This window comes from Myxine glutinosa, chromosome 13 (genome assembly GCF_964187855.1).
Source record: "Myxine glutinosa chromosome 13, kmMyxGlut1.1, whole genome shotgun sequence".
NCBI lineage: Eukaryota > Metazoa > Chordata > Myxini > Myxiniformes > Myxinidae > Myxine > Myxine glutinosa.
In genome coordinates this window covers 34,584,794-34,605,843 of record NC_136273.1, presented here as the reverse complement: position 1 = coordinate 34,605,843, position 21,050 = coordinate 34,584,794, and the positions used below count along the sequence as shown (strand labels likewise).

The following is a 21,050-nucleotide window of genomic DNA, read 5'->3' as shown; positions in this document are numbered from 1 at the left end:
GGCGGCGTGGCGGCGGGGCTGGGCGGTGCCGGGGGTCCGCCCGCAGGAGGGCGGCCCCGACGTGGGGGTCGGGCCACTGGCGGTGGATGGTCCACATCGAGGTGGGCCGGCTTGAGGCGGTCTACCGAAACGCGGTCAGGAGTACCGCCGATGTCCAGGGTGAAGTGCTTCGCCCCGGTCTCCAGCACGCGGAAAGGCCCGTCGTACGGGGGCCGCAGTGGTGTCCGATGGGCATCGTGGCGGACGAAGACGTACTCCGCCGTGCGAAGCTCCGGGGCGACGTGCGTCGGTGGGTGCCCGTGGCATGCCGCTGGCACCGGGGCGAACCTCTGGGCGGTCTCTTGTAGAGCGGAGCGCTGCTGTGCCGCGGACCATGGTGCCGTGGAGTCGGGGAGGAACTCGCCCGGCACCCGCAGCGGTTGCCCGAAGACCAATTCCGCCGCGGATGCGCGCAGGTCCTCCTTGGGCGCCGTCCGGAGGCCCAGCAGGACCCAGGGGAGCCTGTCGACCCAGCCGCCGTCGCGGAGGGTGGCCCGGAGCGCGGCCTTCAATGAGCGGTGAAATCGCTCACACAGGCCGTTAGCCTGGGGATGGTAGGCCGTGGTTCGGTGCAGCCGGACCCCGAGCCCCTGCGCAACCGCCCCCCAGAGCTCCGAGGTGAACTGGGGGCCGCGGTCGGATGAGATGTCTGAGGGGGCGCCGAACCGGGCGACCCAGGTGGCGATGAAAGCCTGCGCGACATCGGCCGCCGTTGTCGACGCCAAGGGCACGGCCTCCGGCCACCGGGTGGTGCGGTCCACCATGGTGAGGACGTAGGTGAAACCCCGCGAGGGGGGCAGAGGTCCCACCAGGTCCACGTGGACGTGGTCAAACCGGCGTTCCGGCACCGTGAACGGGGCCAACGGGGCCTGGGTGTGCCGGTGCACCTTGGCGCGCTGGCACGCGAGGCACGTCCTGGCCCAGCCGCGGACGGCCTTCCGGAGGCCATGCCAGACGAACTTGTCGGCGATCAGCCTTTGGGAGGCCCTCGCGCCCGGGTGGGACAGGCCGTGGATGGCGTCAAACACCTGGCGCTGCCAGCCCGCGGGCACGATGGGGCGAGGACGCCCGAGGGAGACGTCGCACAAGAGGGCCGCGCCCGCGCCGTCAAACGGCACCTCGGTGACGCGGAGGCCCGTGACGGCGGTCCGCAAGGCCTGGACGTCGGGGTCAGCGGCCTGGTCCGCTGCCATCCGGGCATAGTCGATGCCGAGGTGGACTGCGTGGGCGACGGCCCGGGAAAGGCAATCCGCCACCGGGTTGTCCTTCCCCGCGACGTGCTGGATGTCCGTCGTGTACTCGGACACGGCCGAGAGGTGACGCTGCTGCCGGGCCGACCACGGCTCGGTGACTTTGCCCATCGCAAAGATCAGCGGCTTGTGGTCGACGAAGGCAGTGAACGCCCGGCCCTCGAGCAGATGGCGGAAGTGCCTGACCGCCAAGTGAAGTCCGAGCAACTCGCGGTCGAAGGTACTGTAACGGCGTTCGGGCGGGCGAAGCTGCCGGCTAAAGAACGCCAGCGGTTGCCAAGCTCCACGCACCCATTGCTCATGCACTGCGCCCACCGCGTAGTCCGAGGCATCGGTGGTGAGGGCGATCGGTGCATCGGGCGCCGGGTGCGCGAGCATGGTGGCGTTAGCCAAGGCGAGCTTCGCGCCCGTGAACGCCGTGTCCATCTGCTCGGTCCAGGTAACGTCGCCTTTGCCCGGCTTACCTCGGAGAGCTTCGTGCAGGGGGCGCAGGAGCTGGGCGATACGGGGCAGGAACCGATGGTAAAAGTTCACCATGCCCAGGAACTCCTGCAGCCCTCTGATCGTGCGGGGGCGCGGAAACCCCTTCACCGCCTCCACCTTGGCCGGTAGGGGGACGGCTCCGTGCCTGGTGACACGGTGCCCCAGAAAATCGATTGTGGCGGCGCCGAACCGGCACTTTGCGGGGTTCACAATCAGGCCATGCTGGCCCAGGCGTTCGAAGAGCGTGCGGAGGTGGCGTAGGTGCTCTTCGCGGGACGCGCTGGCGACGAGGATATCGTCCAGGTAAACGTAGACAAAATCCAAGTCGCGCAGGACGCTGTCCATCAGTCGCTGGAACGCCTGAGCCGCATTCTTCAGACCGAAGGGCATGCGCAAGAACTCGAAGAGTCCGAATGGCGTGATGACCGCCGTCTTCGGGACGTCTTCCGGCCTGACGGGGACCTGATGGTAGCCGCGTATGAGGTCCACCTTCGAGAAGAAGGACCTGCCCGCCAAACGGGCGGAAAAGTCCTGAATGTGGGGGACGGGGTAGCGGTCGGGAGTCGTGGCGTCATTGAGACGGCGATAGTCCCCGCACGGTCGCCATCCCCCGCCGGGCTTCGGCACGATGTGCAGCGGCGACGCCCAAGCGCTCTCTGAGCGCCGAACGATGCCGAGTCGCTCCAGGGTAGCGAACTCCGCTTTTGCCACCGCCAGCTTCGTCGGCTCGAGGCGGCGTGCCCGGGCGTAGACCGGTGGCCCGACGGTGGGGATGTGATGGGCCACCCCGTGCTTGACGGCCCCCGCCGAGAAGGTGGGCCGCGTGAGGGCCGGGAAGCCGGCGAGGAGGCGGGTGAATGCGTCCGCTGCCGGAAGCGTACAGACCAACGTGGCCGGAACCGAATCGTTCGGCAAGCCGCTTGGCAAGCCGCTCGTTGAGCTGGGCAACGCACAAGCGAGCGAGCTGAACGTCTCGGCCTGGACAAGCCGTCTGCGCTTGACGTCGACCAGGAGCCCATTAGCGCACAGGAAGTCCGCGCCAAGCAGTGCCATGGGCACGTCGGCGGTGACGAACGTCCATCGGAAAACCTGCCCTCCAAACCGCAGAGAGAGGCAGCGTTTTCCGTACGTACGGATGGGCGTCCCGTTCGCGGCAAGCAGCGCGGGGCCCCCACCCGCGGCGTGCTTGTCTGACGTGCCGGCGGGAATGACTCACCTGCGCTCCCGTGTCGCACAGGTAACGGCGCCTGGAGAAGGTGTCCGTTATGAACAGCAGGCTGTTCGAATGGCCGGCGCTCATCGCCACTATTGAGCGCCGGCCTGGGCGTTTCCCGACCCGTTGAAGGAGCACGGCGGATGACACCGCCGAGCTTCGTGGCCGAACTTGGCATGGAACCAGCACCAGGTGGTGGAGCTGGAGGAGCGCGGCTGGCTCCGCCAGGCCGGTGGAGTTGGCGGGTTTCCCCGCGGTGGCGGTTTTCGCCGCGGCGGTGGGCGGGGCGTGGCGGCGTTCACGAGGTGCGTATCAGCATGCTGCTGAACATCAGCGTGCTGTAGAAGCTGATGCTGTGGAACATGCTGCTGAACATCAGCGTCGAGGGCCGTGACGGCCACGCCGACGCTCGCCCGCATGTCCGAAGCGGCGAAGTACCTGTCCGCCTCGGCCGCCAATGCTCGGGGTTCCGTTAGCTCGGTCCCGGCCAACGCGAGGCGGACCTGCGCTGGAAGTTGGCGCCGGAAAAGCGCCCGGAATAGCGAACCGGGGGCTTCGTCGCCCAACAGTGACAGCATATGGTCCATTCGGACCAACGGGCGCGTCTCACCGAGCTCGGGGAGATCCAGGAGGCGGTCGGCCCGTGCGTCGTCCGTAAGGCCGAACGTGGCTAGGAGTAGCCGCTTGAGTGCCTCGTACTTGTGGCCGTTCGGTGGGTGGCGAAGGACGGACACAACTCGAGCGGCCGTGCCGGGCCCGAGGGAGGCGACGACGTGGCAATAGCGCGTGTCATCGCCGGTGAGGCGCCGAAGCTGAAATTGGGCTTCGGCCTGGACGAACCAGACTTCGGCCTGAGCCTCCCAAAATTCCGGAAGTTTGACGAAGTCGGCCATGGCGATGGCGTCGCGTGTGGAAGGATCGCTCCAGCAGATCCAACGTCGAGGGTCACCAGTAAAGCGCGGCGTTACGCGCGCTGCTTGTGAGCAAGGAGGAAGCGGACAAGCGGTAACATATAAACGTCTTTATTGTAAGACTACACTGTAACACTGTACTGTCCCGGGCTGGGCGCCCGGTGTATATCATGAGGCCACGCCTACCCCTGGTGCGTGGCCACCGCCCACTTGGTGCGCGGAATGATGTCACCACGCCAGTGGGCTTTTGTGTCCGCCACAAGACCATGTTTTAATAACATGTTCACTGGACTTTAACCTGTAATAAAGAAATATATATATATATATATATATAAATCACTGCCATTCCGATACTGCGCCAACAAGGGGTGTGCCTTATGAAGTGCACCATCAGGGAATGCAAGGCCCACTGCTCTATCTGCAACAATGTGGATGCAAAAATAATCCGTGCCATCTTTCACAAGAGTAAGCATTTGGGACAGAGCAACTGCTGCACAGACAATGTATCTGCTAAAATGGGATTATGCAGGTCATGTGAAACATGTGCATGGTACGTGTCAACTAGGTGACTCACATCGACAAGACCATGCTATACAGAGTTGACGGCGAATACATATCTCCAAGATGTTCGATCATAGCTGTAATTCTATATGAAAATGAGTATGTGACATGCAATGAGTGTGCCATAATTGGTGAAATTTAGATGATGACTGTGTAGAGGACGATGATAGAGGAGAGGGAGGAGGAGGGTGGTGGTGACGATGACGAGGATGACGAGGAGGGGAGGGATGACTGCAATAATTAATCTTAAGTGGTGAAGTATATTACACAAGTTGTTTATCCACTGGATGGGTCGGTATAGAATGCAAATTTGAAGGGGTGAACAATATTTACCATAATTTTGGGGTATAAATTGGTTTGCCACATGCATGGTGGGAAAAGTGCCTTCACAGCAATACCTCTTTTACTACGTGCTCACGTTCTAATACAGCGTTTGTCAGGCAAATTTACCTGTTTCTGGCCTGTGTTTTGATCACTACTAAGCTTGAGAATGCAAGTTCACTTAAGTCGTTGGGAACATCACTAGGACTTGGGTAACAACTTAGTGCAGACAGCTTGGAACCCTCTCCCACCCCCTCCAGGAAACTTACTATCTTTGGGGTCATGGCCCACCGTTTGAGAACCACTGCTCTCCTAGAATGTGCTGCATAGACTTATTCACTTCTTACTGAAGGGAAAAAAAACCACACACACACACCAACACACCCACCAGCGCGCACACGCACACACACACACACACACACACACACACACACACACACACACACACACACACACACACACACACACACACACACACACACACACACACACACACACACACACACACACACACACACACACACACACACACACACACACACACACACACACCAGGATTAAGTGAGAAAGGAGAGAGCTGGGTGAGAGTCTGTAATACATATTTGTTGGCCAGTTTGCCATGTCACCTTTAGGTGTTCTACAAACTATCATGGACTGCTTCACAGTTAGGGCATTGCTCCAGGAGCACACTGTCATCCAGACTGGACGTTAAAACAGCTGTCCCGTTTTATTGGAGCGCATTAAATTAACGCAAAACACCTCGCAAATAGTAGGCCATTGTGCTGATAGCCACACTCCAAATCTGCCCTGGTCGAGAGCTGCTTTGGCTCAACCCGTCAATGAAGTGGTGACATATCCAGGGGTAATTCCTCTTTTATGGAAATGTTACGCAGAGGGAGTATGAACCACATCCAAATTGTAAAAGATTAAGTGACTGGAAGAGTTCAGGAGGCTGAGGTAGAAGTGAGTCAGACATGTTCATAGAGAGGTTATGTGGGGATGGTTGTTGCAACTGCTGTGTTATTGATGATGAGAACAAAGTGTTTGTGCCGAAAGTTGGGTGTTACTCACACAGCACGTCGAGTTGTTGAGGTTAAAGCACTCTTGGCTGGAGCAGTTACCTGCACAAGGGAATTTGATGAGCTCATCACAATTAGCCCTGGAGTTATTCATAAGCACTAGTTATTTTCGTTAAAAAAAAAAAAAAAAATATATTTAAAAAAACAAATCAGACGATACAAGTTTTCCATAGTTTACATTTTACCTCTTCTGTACAGCTCAATCCTACTCTGCCACACTCGACTCCAGTGTCTCTCAAAGCAGCAGCACAACATAAACAAGCAGAAGCAGCCACAGGACCTGCTGGTCTCTCGTCACAAACCTTTGTGGCCACTACTTTCTCGCAGTTTCGAGTTTTTCCTCCATCTTTTCTTTAATCCCCACATCCCTCCGCAGTCATACAATTCCAGCAAACTTATGCTCACAACTTGCTTCTCACTTCCACTCTTTTGGTCTTTAACTTACCCCAATTATTGGACCTCAATCCCACTTTTCCCTCCATGTTTTTAATTTATATGACCAGTAAACAGAAGGAGAGGACTCCATCTATTTACAGGTTGCTCTGTTTCCTTCCCACTTCTCTCCTCCCATTTGTTCATTCACTTGTTGTGACCACGTTGTACCACTGCCCCACTGTCAGGCAAAACGCTGCCTTGTACCCACACTTGTGACCTCAGTCGTTCATGAACCAAAATCTTGCATTAAAAAAACAACAAAATGCAGATTCCATCCCATCGCCATACTTTCATAGTTCATCATTCACATCCAGCAATTCCATCCCATTGCCATACTTTCATAGTTATTCATTCACATCCAGCAAATCCATCCCATCGCTATACTTTCATAGTTCATCATTCACATCCAGCAATTCCATCCCATTGCCATACTTTCATAGTTATTCATTCACATCCAGCAATTCCATCCCATCGCCATACTTTCATAGTTATTCATTCACATCCAGCAATTCCATCCCATCGCTATACTTTCATAGTTCATCATTCACATCCAGCAATTCCATCCCATTGCTATACTTTCATAGTTATTCATTCACATCCAGCAATTCCATCCCATCACTATACTTTCATAGTTCATCATTTGCATCCATCAATTCCATCCCATCGCCATACTTTCATAGTTCATCATTCACATCCATCAATTCCATCCCATCGCCATACTTTCATTGTTCATCATTCACATCCATCAATTCCATCCCATCGCCATACTTTCATAGTTCATCATTCACATCCATCAATTCCATCCCATCGCCATACTTTCATTGTTCATCATTCACATCCAGCAATTCCATCCCATCGCCATACTTTCATCGTTCATCATTTGCATCCATCAATTCCATCCCATCGCCATACTTTCATTGTTCATCATTCACATCCAGCAATTACATCCCATCGCCATACTTTCATAGTTCATCATTCACATCCATCAATTCCATCCCATCGCCATACTTTCATCGTTCATCATTTGCATCCATCAATTCCATCCCATCGCTATACTTTCATAGTTCATCATTCACATCCAGCAATTCCATCCCATCGCCATACTTTCATAGTTCATCATTCACATCCAGCCATTCCATCCCATCGCCATACTTTCATAGTTCATCATTCACATCCATCAATTCCATCCCATCGCCATACTTTCATAGTTAATCATTCACATCCAGCCATTCCATCCCATCGCCATACTTTCATAGTTCATCATTCACATCCAGCAATTCCATCCCATCGCCATACTTTCGTAGTTCATCATTCACATCCATCAATTCCATCCCATCGCCATACTTTCATTGTTCATCATTCACATCCAGCAATTCCATCCCATCGCCATCCTTTCATAGTTCATCATTTGCATCCATCAATTCCATCCCATCGCAATACTTTCATTGTTCATCATTCACATCCAGCAATTCCATCCCATCGCCATACTTTCATAGTTCATCATTCACATCCATCAATTCCATCCCATCGCCATACTTTCATCGTTCATCATTTGCATCCATCAATTCCATCCCATCGCTATACTTTCATAGTTCATAATTCACATCCAGCAATTCCATCCCATCGCCATACTTTCATAGTTCATCATTCACATCCAGCCATTCCATCCCATCGCCATACTTTCATAGTTCATCATTCACATCCAGCAATTCCATCCCATCGCCATACTTTCATAGTTCATCATTCACATCCATCAATTCCATCCCATCGCCATACTTTCATAGTTCATCATTCACATCCAGCAATTCCATCCCATCGCCATACTTTCATAGTTCATCATTCACATCCATCAATTCCATCCCATCGCCATACTTTCATAGTTCATCATTCACATCCATCAATTCCATCCCATCGCCATACTTTCATTGTTCATCATTCACATCCAGCAATTCCATCCCATCGCTATACTTTCATAGTTCATCATTCACATCCAGCAATTCCATCCCATCGCCATACTTATAGTTATTCATTCACGTCCAGCAATTCCATCCCATCGCCATACTTTCATAGTTATTCATTCACATCCAGCAATTCCATCCCATCGCCATACTTTCATAGTTCATCATTCACATCCAGCAATTCCATCCCATCGCCATACTTTCATAGTTCATCATTCACATCCAGCCATTCCATCCCATCGCCATACTTTCATAGTTCATCATTCACATCCAGCAATTCCATCCCATCGCTATACTTTCATAGATATTCATTCACATCCAGCAATTCCATCCCATCACCATACTTTCATAGTTCATCATTCACATCCAGCAATTCCATCCCATCGACATACTTTCATCGTTCATCATTCACATCCAGCAATTACATCCCATCGCCATACTTTCATAGTTCATCATTCACATCCAGCAATTCCATCCCATTGCCATACTTACATAGTTATTCATTCACGTCAAGCAATTCCATCCCATCACCATACTTTCATAGTTCATCATTCACATCCAGCAATTCCATCCCATCGACATACTTTCATAGTTCATCATTCACATCCAGCAATTCCATCCCATCGCCATACTTTCATAGTTCATCATTCACATCCAGCAATTCCATCCCATCGCCATACTTTCATAGTTCATCATTCACATCCAGCAATTCCATCCCATCGCCATACTTTCATAGTTCATCATTCACATCCAGCAATTCCATCCCATTGCCATACTTTCATTTTTCATCTTAATTACCATTTTCATTTTGTCCATAAGCCTCCCAATTTCCCCATCGAGGATGACCTCCACGACCCGACTCACCCTCCTCGCATCTCTGCGACACAAATCCTTCACTCATACTCATCTTACCTACTCGACCGCATGACACCACACACTTATCTCTTGGCTCACCCCCAGACCTTTTCTACTGAATCATTCCACAAGTCCAGCAACTCCTCCTCCCATGTCGTTTAGATAAGCCACCTTAGGAATGAGCTAACAAAGTCAGCTTCTCGGTCAAGCAAGCTATAAACGAATCTGAGACAAGGTAGGAATGCACCTGGACAACATATCCATACAAATCCCTGGCTTTGAAATATTTTCCCATGAACAATTGCAAAACACCATCTGCCATGAAGTTATTTCGGTTTCCATATCTTTAGAAGTACGAGTACTTTTGAATATACAATGTGAGAGCTCTTGGGCCTGCACAGAACGTCCAATTTGTCTCAGGCTGGCATGGCACCTTCCCCTCTCATGCAGGCCAACACCTGATGCAACACCCCCCAACCCCCTCATGCCCACCCCACCTTGCAGGCCAAGGCGACGCACCACATCCACCCCCACACCTCAGACTTGCGCAACACACCCCACGGACAGGTGCATACCCCATATTACCCCCACTCACCCAGAGGGCCAGCCCAACCCTCCTTACCTCCTTTGCACGTGACAGTGGTTGAAATATTACCTTGGATACCGAAATTATTTTAACTTCTCAACCATCAATTTTAATCAACAAAAAGGAATTTTTAATTCTAATAACGTCTACTCAATGCATCAACTTGTCAAAATCACTACCTGGTATGTGCACGTATGATCGATCGATCGCATTTCCATCGAAAAAACAAACAAATAATTGTATATATAAATAAATAAATGGAACAAATCAAAGTTTCGTTTGGGGTAAAGTTAACAAATCGAGGAGAAACAAAATTATCATGACAAGCGATGCATGGAACCATGGAAACAACAAAATGTAAAATTACCTGGGACCGAGGTAGAGGGGCAGTTGGTGTCGCACGTGGAGCCGGCGTCTGCACCAGGTACGAGGACGACCACAAAGACAAGGTAACCGATCATGTCCAGACAAGGTAACCACCTCTCAGGAGGCCAGCGAACGCTTCAGCTTCGGCATGACGTCCATCAACGACATACACGTAAACGCGTTTCCTTTCGGTCGCAGTGCAGGTGTCGTCAGGTGGACTTTAAAGGTGTGGGTCTTCCGGCGTCTGCAGCTCCATCGTCGACATTAAAGAATCCCTTCGGTTTAGCGCTCGGCTTCACAACCTGCTCCCCAGGTCTCCCGCCTGCTCGTACATCAACTGCGCATCCTCCCACAGGTGGCCACGCCCATTAAAATTACTCCGAAAGCCCCCGCCCCTCAGTCTCAGGTGAAGAATAGGGTTGCCCTGAGCGGTGCCTGACAAATAAAGGAACCCTTTTTGCAGTTGTTGTTGGGTTGTGGCCAACAGTAATGCTTTATCATTACAGACTACAGGTAATAATTACACATAATTTCGTAAACAGTCACCGTGGTTAGATTTCCAAACACTCGGATTGAACAGCTCTGACGTCACAAAAAGTTTGTTGCGTTGCACTTTCTACGTTGAACGTACAACGTTGTTGTTGTTGTTGGATCGGATCGTTAATAGGAATCCATTAACTGAATCATGCCTCGTTTTACATTTAATGTTTCTCGCTGCTTTATATAAGGTGACAAGTGGACCACGCAGGTACACAGGTATGACGGGTGTCGCCACAAAAGCCTGTGATGGCGCACACTTAATTCGTCACATCAATAGTACTAAATATAAGTTAAGTAGCACCAGCGTTACTCACAAACAGCGCATGTTACACACCAGGTAATACGTTACTCACGTTACTGGTTTGGCACGTCCGAGTCACGTGATCTGAGAGTCACAGACACAGTCCTGACGCAACAACTACGGTCATGGTCTTCAGTGTATTTCTTGACTGTGACCTTATATGTTAACACGATTTTGTACTGTATAAATGATAGGCTATACATATATATATACACACACACACATACATACACACACACATACACATATATATATATATATACATATACATACACACACGAGTATATATATCTCAAATACAACTATCTATCATCCGTTATCAGATCCTCATCATATTTAGTCATAAAGGACTCACATTCCTACATTCAATCTTAATCGCATCATGTTGACATATTTAGAATATAGACGATAGTGCTGACAACTTGACAAAAGTGCAATACGTACTATATCAGTACAACAATGATGTGGAAACAACAACAACAACAACAGCCAAGTTTTTTTTGGTATACTAAGTCGAGGCTCGTGTAAGAGCTAACACATATGACACATATGTGTAAATAATCATGACATAATAAAGGTAGTGGGAGACAAGAGGGGAGAGAGAGAGGAAAACACAACAGTGGAGAACAGGGACATCAGGAGATCTGTGGAAGAGAGAGGACTGAGGTGTGGTATACGGAATAAAGAAAATGGACACTACTATAATTTTCAGAAAAGAAAACGGGATTTGAAAAATGTGGATTTGGGGTGGATTAACAGGTGTAGAAAAGATCAAGGTTTGGGATGGTGGAAGATATGAGATGGTGGTGAGCAGCTGTTTTGAAGACCTGGAGGGAGGAGTGGGATTGAAGAGAGTGAGGATGTTTTTTCCAGAGGCGGGAGAAAAGAGGAATGAAAGAGTGAAGGTGAGCAGGGAGTCTTGATTTTGGCAGTTTAACCATCAGAGGGTTGCTGGCAGATCTTGTGCGACCTGTAGGAATATTTGGGGGACAGAGCCCAGATAGAGGACGGGGACCTAGGCATTATATTAAAGCGCAGCGTTACGCGCGCTGCTTGCGAGCAAGGAGGAAGCGGACAAGCGGTAACTTATAAGCGTCTTTATTTCAGGAGCTCACTGTAACACTGGCGCGCTCCGGGCTGCGCGCCCGGTGTATATCATGAGGCCATGCCTACCCCTCGGGCGTGGCCACCGCCCACTTGGTGCGCGGAATGATGTCACCACGCCAGTGGGCTTTTGTGTCCACCACACGCGCCCCCCCAGAATTCCCGCGCACCTGGAGGGCCAGTTTGCGGGGCAGACGAATGACCCGGCCGAAGCGCCCCCTGGCGATCGGCGGCGTCCGGGGTGCAGGGATGCCAGGTGGGATGCCCCTGGCTGCCCCTGGGATGGGTGCAGGACCGGGGGGCGGCGTGGCGGCGGGGCTGGGCGGTGCCGGGGGTCCGCCCGCAGGGGGGCGGCCCCGAGGTGGGGGTCGGGCCACTGGTGGTGGATGGTCCACGTCGAGGTGGGCCGGCTTGAGGCGGTCTACCGAAACGCGGTCAGGAGTACCGCCGATGTCCAGGGTGAAGTGCTTCGCCCCGGTCTCCAGCACGCGGAAAGGCCCGTCGTACGGGGGCCGCAGTGGTGTCCGGTGGGCATCGTGGCGGACGAAGACATACTCCGCCGTGCGAAGCTCCGGGGCGACGTGCGTCGGTGGGTGCCCGTGGCATGCCGTTGGCACCGGGGCGAACCTCTGGGCGGTCTCTTGCAGAGCGGAGCGCTGCTGTGCCGCGGACCATGGTGCCGTGGAGTCGGGGAGGAACTCGCCCGGCACCCGCAGCGGTTGCCCGAAGACCAACTCCGCCGCGGATGCGCGCAGGTCCTCCTTGGGCGCCGTCCGGAGGCCCAGCAGGACCCAGGGGAGCCTGTCGACCCAGCCGCCATCGCGGAGGGTGGCCCGGAGCACGGCCTTCAATGAGCGGTGAAATCGCTCACACAGGCCGTTAGCCTGGGGGTGATAGGCCGTGGTTCGGTGCAGCCGGACCCCGAGCCCCTGCGCGACCGCCCCCCAGAGCTCCGAGGAGAACTGGGGGCCGCGGTCGGACGAGATGTCTGAGGGGGCGCCGAACCGGGCGACCCAGGTGGCGATGAAAGCCTGCGCGACATCGGCCGCCGTTGTCGACGCCAAGGGCACGGCCTCCGGCCACCGGGTGGTGCGGTCCACCATGGTGAGGACGTAGGTGAAACCCCGCGAGGGGGGCAGAGGTCCCACCAGGTCCACGTGGACGTGGTCAAACCGGCGTTCCGGCACCGTGCACGGGGCCAACGGGGCCTGGGTGTGCCGGTGCACCTTAGCGCGCTGGCATGCGAGGCACGTCCTGGCCCAGCCGCGGACGGCCTTCCGGAGGCCATGCCAGACGAACTTGTCGGCGATCAGCCTTTGGGAGGCCCTCGCGCCCGGGTGGGACAGGCCGTGGATGGCGTCAAACACCTGGCGCTGCCAGCCCGCGGGCACGATGGGGCGAGGACGCCCGAGGGAGACGTCACACAAGAGGGCCGCGCCCGTGCTGTCGAACGCCACCTCGGTGACGCGGAGGCCCGTGACGGCGGTCCGCAAGGCCTGGACGTCGGGGTCAGCGGCCTGGTCCGCTGCCATCCGGGCATAGTCGATGCCGAGGTGGACTGTGTGGGCGACGGCCCGGGAAAGGCAATCCGCCACCGGGTTGTCCTTCCCCGCGACGTGCTGGATGTCCGTCGTGTACTCGGACACGGCCGAGAGGTGACGCTGCTGCCGGGCCGACCACGGCTCGGTGACCTTGCCCATCGCGAAGATCAGCGGCTTGTGGTCGACGAAGGCAGTGAACGCACGGCCCTCGAGCAGATGGCGGAAGTGCCTGACCGCCAAGTGAAGCCCGAGCAACTCGCGGTCGAAGGTACTGTAACGGCGTTCGGGCGGGCGAAGCTGCCGGCTAAAGAACGCCAGCGGTTGCCAAGCTCCACGCACCCATTGCTCGTGCACCGCGCCCACCGCGTAGTCCGAGGCATCGGTGGTGAGGGCGATCGGTGCATCGGGCGCCGGGTGCGCGAGTATGGTGGCGTTAGCCAAGGCGAGCTTCGCGCCCGTGAACGCCGTGTCCATCTGCTCGGTCCAGGTAACGTCGCCTTTGCCCGGCTTACCTCGGAGAGCTTCGTGCAGGGGGCGCAGGAGCTGGGCGATACGGGGCAGGAACCGATGGTAAAAGTTCACCATGCCCAGGAACTCCTGCAGCCCTCTGATCGTGCGGGGGCGCGGAAACCCCTTCACCGCCTCCACCTTGGCCGGCAGGGGGACGGCTCCATGCCTGGTGACACGGTGCCCCAGAAAATCGATTATGGTGGCGCCGAACCGGCACTTTGCGGGGTTCACAATCAGGCCATGCTGGCCCAGGCATTCGAAGAGCGTGCGGAGGTGGCGTAGGTGCTCTTCGTGGGACGCGCTGGCGACGAGGATATCGTCCAGGTAGACGTAGACAAAATCCAAGTCATGCAGGACGCTGTCCATCAGTCGCTGGAACGCCTGAGCCGCATTCTTCAGACCGAAGGGCATGCGCAGGAACTCGAAGAGTCCGAATGGCGTGATGACCGCCGTCTTCGGGACGTCCTCCGGCCTGACGGGGACCTGATGGTAGCCACGTATGAGGTCCACCTTCGAGAAGAAGGACATGCCCGCCAAACGGGCGGAAAAGTCCTGAATGTGGGGGACGGGGTAGCGGTCGGGAGTCGTGGCGTCAGTGAGACGGCGATAGTCCCCGCACGGTCGCCATCCCCCGCCGGGCTTCGGCACGATGTGCAGCGGCGATGCCCAAGCGCTCTCTGAGCGCCGAATGATGCCGAGTCGCTCCAGGGTAGCGAACGCCGCTTTTGCCACCGCCAGCTTCGTCGGCTCGAGGCGGCGTGCCCGGGCGTAGACCGGTGGCCCGACGGTGGGGATGTGATGGGCCACCCCGTGCTTGACGGCCCCCGCCGAGAAGGTGGGCCGCGTGAGGGCCGGGAAGCCGGCGAGGAGGCGGGTGAATGCGTCCGCTGCCGGAAGCGTACAGACCAACGTGGCCGGAACCGAACCGTTCGGAAAGCCGCTTGGCAAGCCGCTCGTTGAGCTGGGCAACGCACAAGCGAGCGAGCTGAACGTCTCGGCCTGGACAAGACGTCTGCGCTTGACGTCGACCAGGAGCCCATTAGCGCACAGGAAGTCCGCGCCAAGCAGTGCCATGGGCACGTCGGCGGTGACGAACGTCCATCAGAAAACCTGCCCTCCGAACCGCAGAGAGAGGCAGCGTTTTCCGTACGTACGGATGGGCGTCCCATTCGCGGTAAGCAGCACGGGGCCCCCACCCGCGCCGTGCTTGTCTGATGTGCCGGCGGGAACGACACTCACCTGCGCTCCCGTGTCGCACAGGTAACGGCGCCCGGAGAAGGTGTCCGTTATGAACAGCAGGCTGCTCGAACGGCCGGCGCTCATCGCCACTATTGAGCGCCGGCCCAGGCATTTCCCGACCTGTTGAAGGAGCATGGCGGATGACACTGCCGAGCTTCGTGGCCGAACTTGGCGTGGAACCAGCACCAGGTGGTGGAGCTGGAGGAGCGCGGCTGGCTCCGCCAGGCCGGTGGAGTTGGCGGGTTTCCCCGCGGTGGCGGTTTTCGCCGCGGCGGTGGGCGGGGCGTGGCGGCGGTCACGAGGTGCGTATCAGCATGCTGCGTATGCTGTATAAGCTGATGCTGTGGATCAGCAGCATCAGCAGCAGCATCAGCAGCATCAGCCACGAGGGCCGTGACGGCCACGCCGACTCTCGCCCGCGTGTCCGAAGCGGCGAAGTACTTGTCCGCCTCGGCTGCCAATGCTCGGGGTTCCGTTAGCCCTGTCCCGGCCAACGCGAGGCGAACCTGCGCTGGAAGTTGGCAACGGAAAAGCACCCGGAATAGAGAACCGGGGGCTTCGTCGCCCAACAGTGACAGCATATGGTCCATTCGGACCGACGGGCGCGTGTCACCGAGCTCGGGGAGATCCAGGAGGCGGTCGGCCCGTGCGTCGTCCGTGAGGCCGAACGTGGCTAGGAGTAGCCGCTTGAGTGCCTCGTACTTGTGGCCGTCCGGTGGGTGGCGAAGGACGGACACAACTCGAGCGGCCGTGCCGGGCCCGAGGGAGACGACGACGTGGCAATAGCGCGTGTCATCACTGGTGAGGCGCCAAAGCTGAAATTGGGCTTCGGCCTGGACGAACCAGACTTCGGCCTGAGCCTCCCAAAATTCGGGAAGTTTGATGAAGTTGGCCATGGCAATGGCGTCGCGTGTGGAAGGATCGCTCCGGCAGATCCAACGTCAAGGGGGTCACCAGTAAAGCGCGGCGTTACGCGCGCTGCTTGCGAGCAAGGAGGAAGCGGACAAGCGGTAACTTATAAGCGTCTTTATTTCAGGAGCTCACTGTAACACTGGCGCGCTCCGGGCTGCGCGCCCGGTGTATATCATGAGGCCACGCCTACCCCTGGGGCGTGGCCACCGCCCACTTGGTGCGCGGAATGATGTCACCACGCCAGTGGGCTTTTGTGTCCGCCACAATATGTTACATGTTCATATTCAAGAAGGAGGTAATCGAGGGAGTGATATTATGGTTATGGTCAACAAGGGATTCAACTAAAAACTACTGTTCAGATGCATGTCAGAGGGTGGCGCTGTATCTCGTAACACACATTTTTCAGACATGACAGGACAAAGCCAGATTTTTTTTCCCAACAAAATGCTATTTTTCAAACACAACGTGATCCCATATATGTGCAGTCGAAACACTGAAATTTTACTTGAATTCAAGCGTGTGGGCTTGGGTCCCGAGTGTGCCACTATAGGTGAGCACTTGTGTTTGGACCCCTGGGCAGAGGTTGGTTGTATGACATGCAGGCCAAGACGGTTCACCTTTCCTTGGCGTATCACCACAGGAGAAACCAGGATGTTCCACGAATGATCCACCGATCTTTGTTCTTGACACCCTCAATGTACATGACCTCTGAATATTCATGTTTTTCTCTTTTGGGTTTTCTAATGGAAGGCCATCTTCAAGCTCAGTTTCCTCCAACATCAAATACAATTTCAATCCATACTACACATATATGGGATCACACTATGGTCCAAAAACATTTTTTCCCCATTTTGTTGGAAAAAAAATACACCACGAGAATGCACTGTAACTTAAACGTGAGCATGATTGAGATCAACGTAATGTTTGGTGCACCAAAGTCAGTGATGTAAGTGTATAAAACACCAAACAAGTGTGTAAAACAAACAGTTGGAGAACTCCCTGATCAACCCGTCCAAAAAGTTGATATCTTGCAGTCGGTACTACAGAAACTACTGATGATGTACGCCCATTAAAGGCCGAAGGTTCATAGATGTGTGTTCTAACCAAACCTTTGTGCTTCTTAACGTCGATGGAAATGTCATGTCTGGGGCTTGTCGATGTACAGGGAAAATTAAAATATTGATATTTACTATTAATTATGTTTTTGGGAGGATGGGGAATGGGGCAAGGGTGTAGGAGATTTGTGAGGTGTCGGAGTTGTGTCGACTGAGAGTGCCGTTACAAGTATATATTTTCATTTTGTTCTGGGGCCACAAGACAAGTTATACTCGATTTTTGCATCTATTGGTGAAAGGAGAAGTGTCTGCGTACATGCGTGTTATAACCGTGGTCGCCACTAGAACGTACTAACAGTAAATGGTATGAACCCGACTCCTCTCATCCATGGATATTTATTGTGTTCCTATATTTCCGCAAGTCCAAGTTATATTCAGGAACACAACAATTACGGTTAGCTATCCTTAAATAACTACTCTTTTGTCCAAATGCAGAAAATTATGTTGATAAAACTATTTTAATTACAGAGTTTGCGCTTGTAATGGCAGGTTAAAAGTGCCCTGTGAGCTGAACCTAAAACGTGTAAATAGGCTACACCCACAACACATGTGTAAAAGGACACATTTAGCATTCATACGCCATTTTGAAAGTCACGTATTGGAAGAGAGTACCTGCCCAATGGGCGATATTGGTCCAAGCATTCAACATGTTCTTCTGACACATACCTTTATTTGGGCAGTGTATAGGCAACTGACAGCTGCCTCAATCTCTCCCAAAAATAAAATAAAAATAACTTGGGTTACGTGCATGAAGCAAAAACATGTCTACTGCTTATCTTTCAAAACACCTTATTGCACTGGAAAACGTGTGGACAAGAGCACTGTACATATTGTAAAGGGTGGGACTTGCACTACCCTCTCCCACCTGGAGGCGGCGCTACACGATACACATTCACATAGAGAATTTGTGTACTCCTTCTTCCTCCCCCCCCCCCCCCCCCCCAGACACACAGACACACACACCGATCTGTGAATTACAGCAAGGATACCGAAGGCTTAACTGCAATATGTTCGATATGGTTTAGAGAATAGGGGTTCACAATGCGTTAAGCAGAGCTAGTCAATATGTTTGTACTGTATGCCCATTTGTCAATTCCACAACAATTACAGTGTTGTCCATTTGATCAATTACATATCCACTGAGCCATTTTGGTCCACGACCAGGATTCAGTCCAAATACAGGATTGAGCACATTGATGACACATACAGAGTGGCCACAAAGTCCCTCTGCATAATGCTTATTTGTTTTTATTTTATTTTATCTTTGTCCTCTGTTACTTGTTTGTTTTATTTGTTTTCCAGGTACAGCTTCAGCATGACAGACAACCAGTGAGTACACGATTGAAGAGACGGATTACTTGTGTTTGGGTTCACGACGGTGCGCGAGAAGGAGCAAGTTTTGAAGACATAAGGACAAGATTTTCGCTGAGGTTCGAAAAACCAGCTCCTGGGGGAAGAAGGCTTTGTCAACAGGGAGTGTCCTTGAATTAAAGCGTTCTGGTCGTCCAGCATCACGTCAATGCCATGTCGACATTATTGAAGAGTCCTGCTCGAGATCACCACTGAAATCATCTCGAAAAAGATCTTCTGAGTTAGGCATTCCACGCTCCACAGTCCAAAAAATAATGAAAAAGGATCTGGGATTGAAGCCATTTAAGCCTGGATGTGTTAATGAGCTTTCCGATAGAGACGTGGCCACTTGTGAGGTCGCTTGCAAGGCCCTTCTGCAGCGATTTTCCACCATTAAATAAAGACGAAGCGTATTTTTTTCAGATGAGTGTGCTATTTACCTCAGCAATCGTTCCAGGAATGTATATTTTTGTTGCAAAGAAAATCCTCATTTTTTGAGGAAATTGAACAACATCCTCCTCATGTCATGATGTGGGCTGCAATTTCAGAAGATCACTTGATAGGGCCATATTTGTTCGATACAAGTGTCAATCATACTGCTTATTTGAACATGCTTCAGATGTGGCTTGTTCCTACAACTGCGTGAGAGAGGTCTCGATGCAACAGCTATCCTGCAACAAGATTGTGCACCAGCACATTATGCTCTCGCAGTTAGAGAATATCTCGACGACAAATTCAGTGGATGATGGATTGGATGTGTATCTGAGATAATGAAGGCCATCAGGCTTGCCCCCTAAAATGGGTAGTTGCTTTTTTCTCAGAACCTACACACACAATTTTGATGAAACTTCACCACAACCTTCAACATCCATGATGTACAAATGTTTGTTCAAGGCATTGGAAAAATTGGGGTCTGAGGAGGTACACGGGGTGAAGGGGGAGGGGGGTGGCCCCCAAAAATAGGTATTTTTAAAATTTGTTTAAAGTCGTATGATTATATTAGTATGATTCTACATGCTGCCCTGTCTTCTAGCAAGCATTGAAATTGGTTTCAAATACCTTTAGTCAGTGCAGTATACTGTTTACTCTACCAGGTGAGTGCCAGGTGTATTGCTCCGATGTTTAATATACAAGATCAAGGCTCGTGCAAAAGCTAGAACACTGAACAATACAGGACTCAAAAACCCCCCAAAAGGAACAGTAGAGAGATGGAGGAAACTCTAACAGCAGGGTTGAAGGACAAAACAGAGGGAGACTTGGACAAACAATGGGTGTTGGGAGGAAAGGGGTGGATACAGAAGCAAACCTTCAGAAAAAAACTGGAAATTTGAAAGGGGGTTGTCTTGGGCTGGAGGAGGGGGGTTAATGTGGGTAGAAAAGATCACGCTTTCATGGTGGTGAACAGATCTGAGATGGTGGTGGACATCCCAATGTGTGGTTTCAGTTGGTTCAACGGTTTTGGTTTTGATTTACGGTTTAAATTTGAATGGCACGAGTTGTTCCAGAATGGTATTGATTGGTGATTTTGGTGTCCCCACGCCTTTTTCCCTTATATAAGGGAGGGTATAGAATTGTTTTGCTTTACTCTTGAGAGAGGTCAGTGGATGCACGTTTGTCCGTGTTGCTGATCGAAACGTCGAGCAGTTGTTTATTTGCTCATTAAAGGTTGGAGAACTCCAAATGGATTCATTTGATTTTAATCGCAACCGCAAGTCATTACTTTATATTGTTATAGATCGCGGTTAGATGTTATAGACCGAGCGGTGGTGTAAGACCGCGACCTAACAAAACTCACCCGATTCACCCAGAACTTTGGCCGTATCGCACCGTAGCTGCTCAATGAGGGAAAAGACAAAAACGACGCAATGCAAGAGGAAAAGGAATTAAAACGAGAAGACGTACAGACGAGTAATGGGGTTTATTATTTACACACACAAGCAAAAAGGAGCAATCAAGTTTATTTACAACACATAAGACGCAGGTGACACAGTGCAAATACTAGCTTATCTACAGGCTTAACTTATCCCATGACAGAACAAACAAAAGACACTGACTCACGCGGGGAATTGCAGGAATCGCAGGATGTGGATGGCTGGAGGGAGAGGGAAGTCCAAGGGGGGTCATGCAGCACGATCGGCGCGTTTAGCAGCCGCCGTTCCTTTTCGGCCCTGCTCCAAACCGCCGCCCAGGCCCCAAGCGGCTGCCGGGTGTCGCTGCTGCTCCCGCCTCCACTTGCCTTGCCAGGCCTTGTCCCACTCGTCTGGTCCAAACCCTCCACTCTTTCTTGGTCCCTCACTCTGACCACCGACTCCTCACCGCAACCAACTCTGTGCAACCAACTCTGACCAACGGTGCAACCAACCCTGACCAACGGTGCAACC

At 53.0% G+C, this 21,050-nt stretch overlaps 2 protein-coding genes across 2 annotated transcripts in view; both read right to left on the bottom strand.

Moving 5' to 3' along the window:
* The window catches only part of CRB3 (crumbs cell polarity complex component 3), an 18,508-nt gene extending 7,452 nt beyond the window's left edge, over window positions 1-11,056 (bottom strand). Inside the window, exons 1-3 of the mRNA XM_078767309.1 lie at window positions 10,951-11,056; window positions 10,059-10,492; window positions 5,850-5,899 (exon numbers count right to left, since the gene is read on the bottom strand). Of these exons, the coding sequence (XP_078623435.1) occupies window positions 5,850-5,899; window positions 10,059-10,152 (144 nt within the window). The 5' untranslated portion in view covers window positions 10,153-10,492; window positions 10,951-11,056. The remainder of the gene's footprint in view (window positions 1-5,849; window positions 5,900-10,058; window positions 10,493-10,950) is intronic.
* The window catches only part of LOC137438333 (protein crumbs homolog 1), a 93,766-nt gene that overhangs the window by 7,452 nt on the left and 65,264 nt on the right, over window positions 1-21,050 (bottom strand). The window lies entirely within an intron of this gene.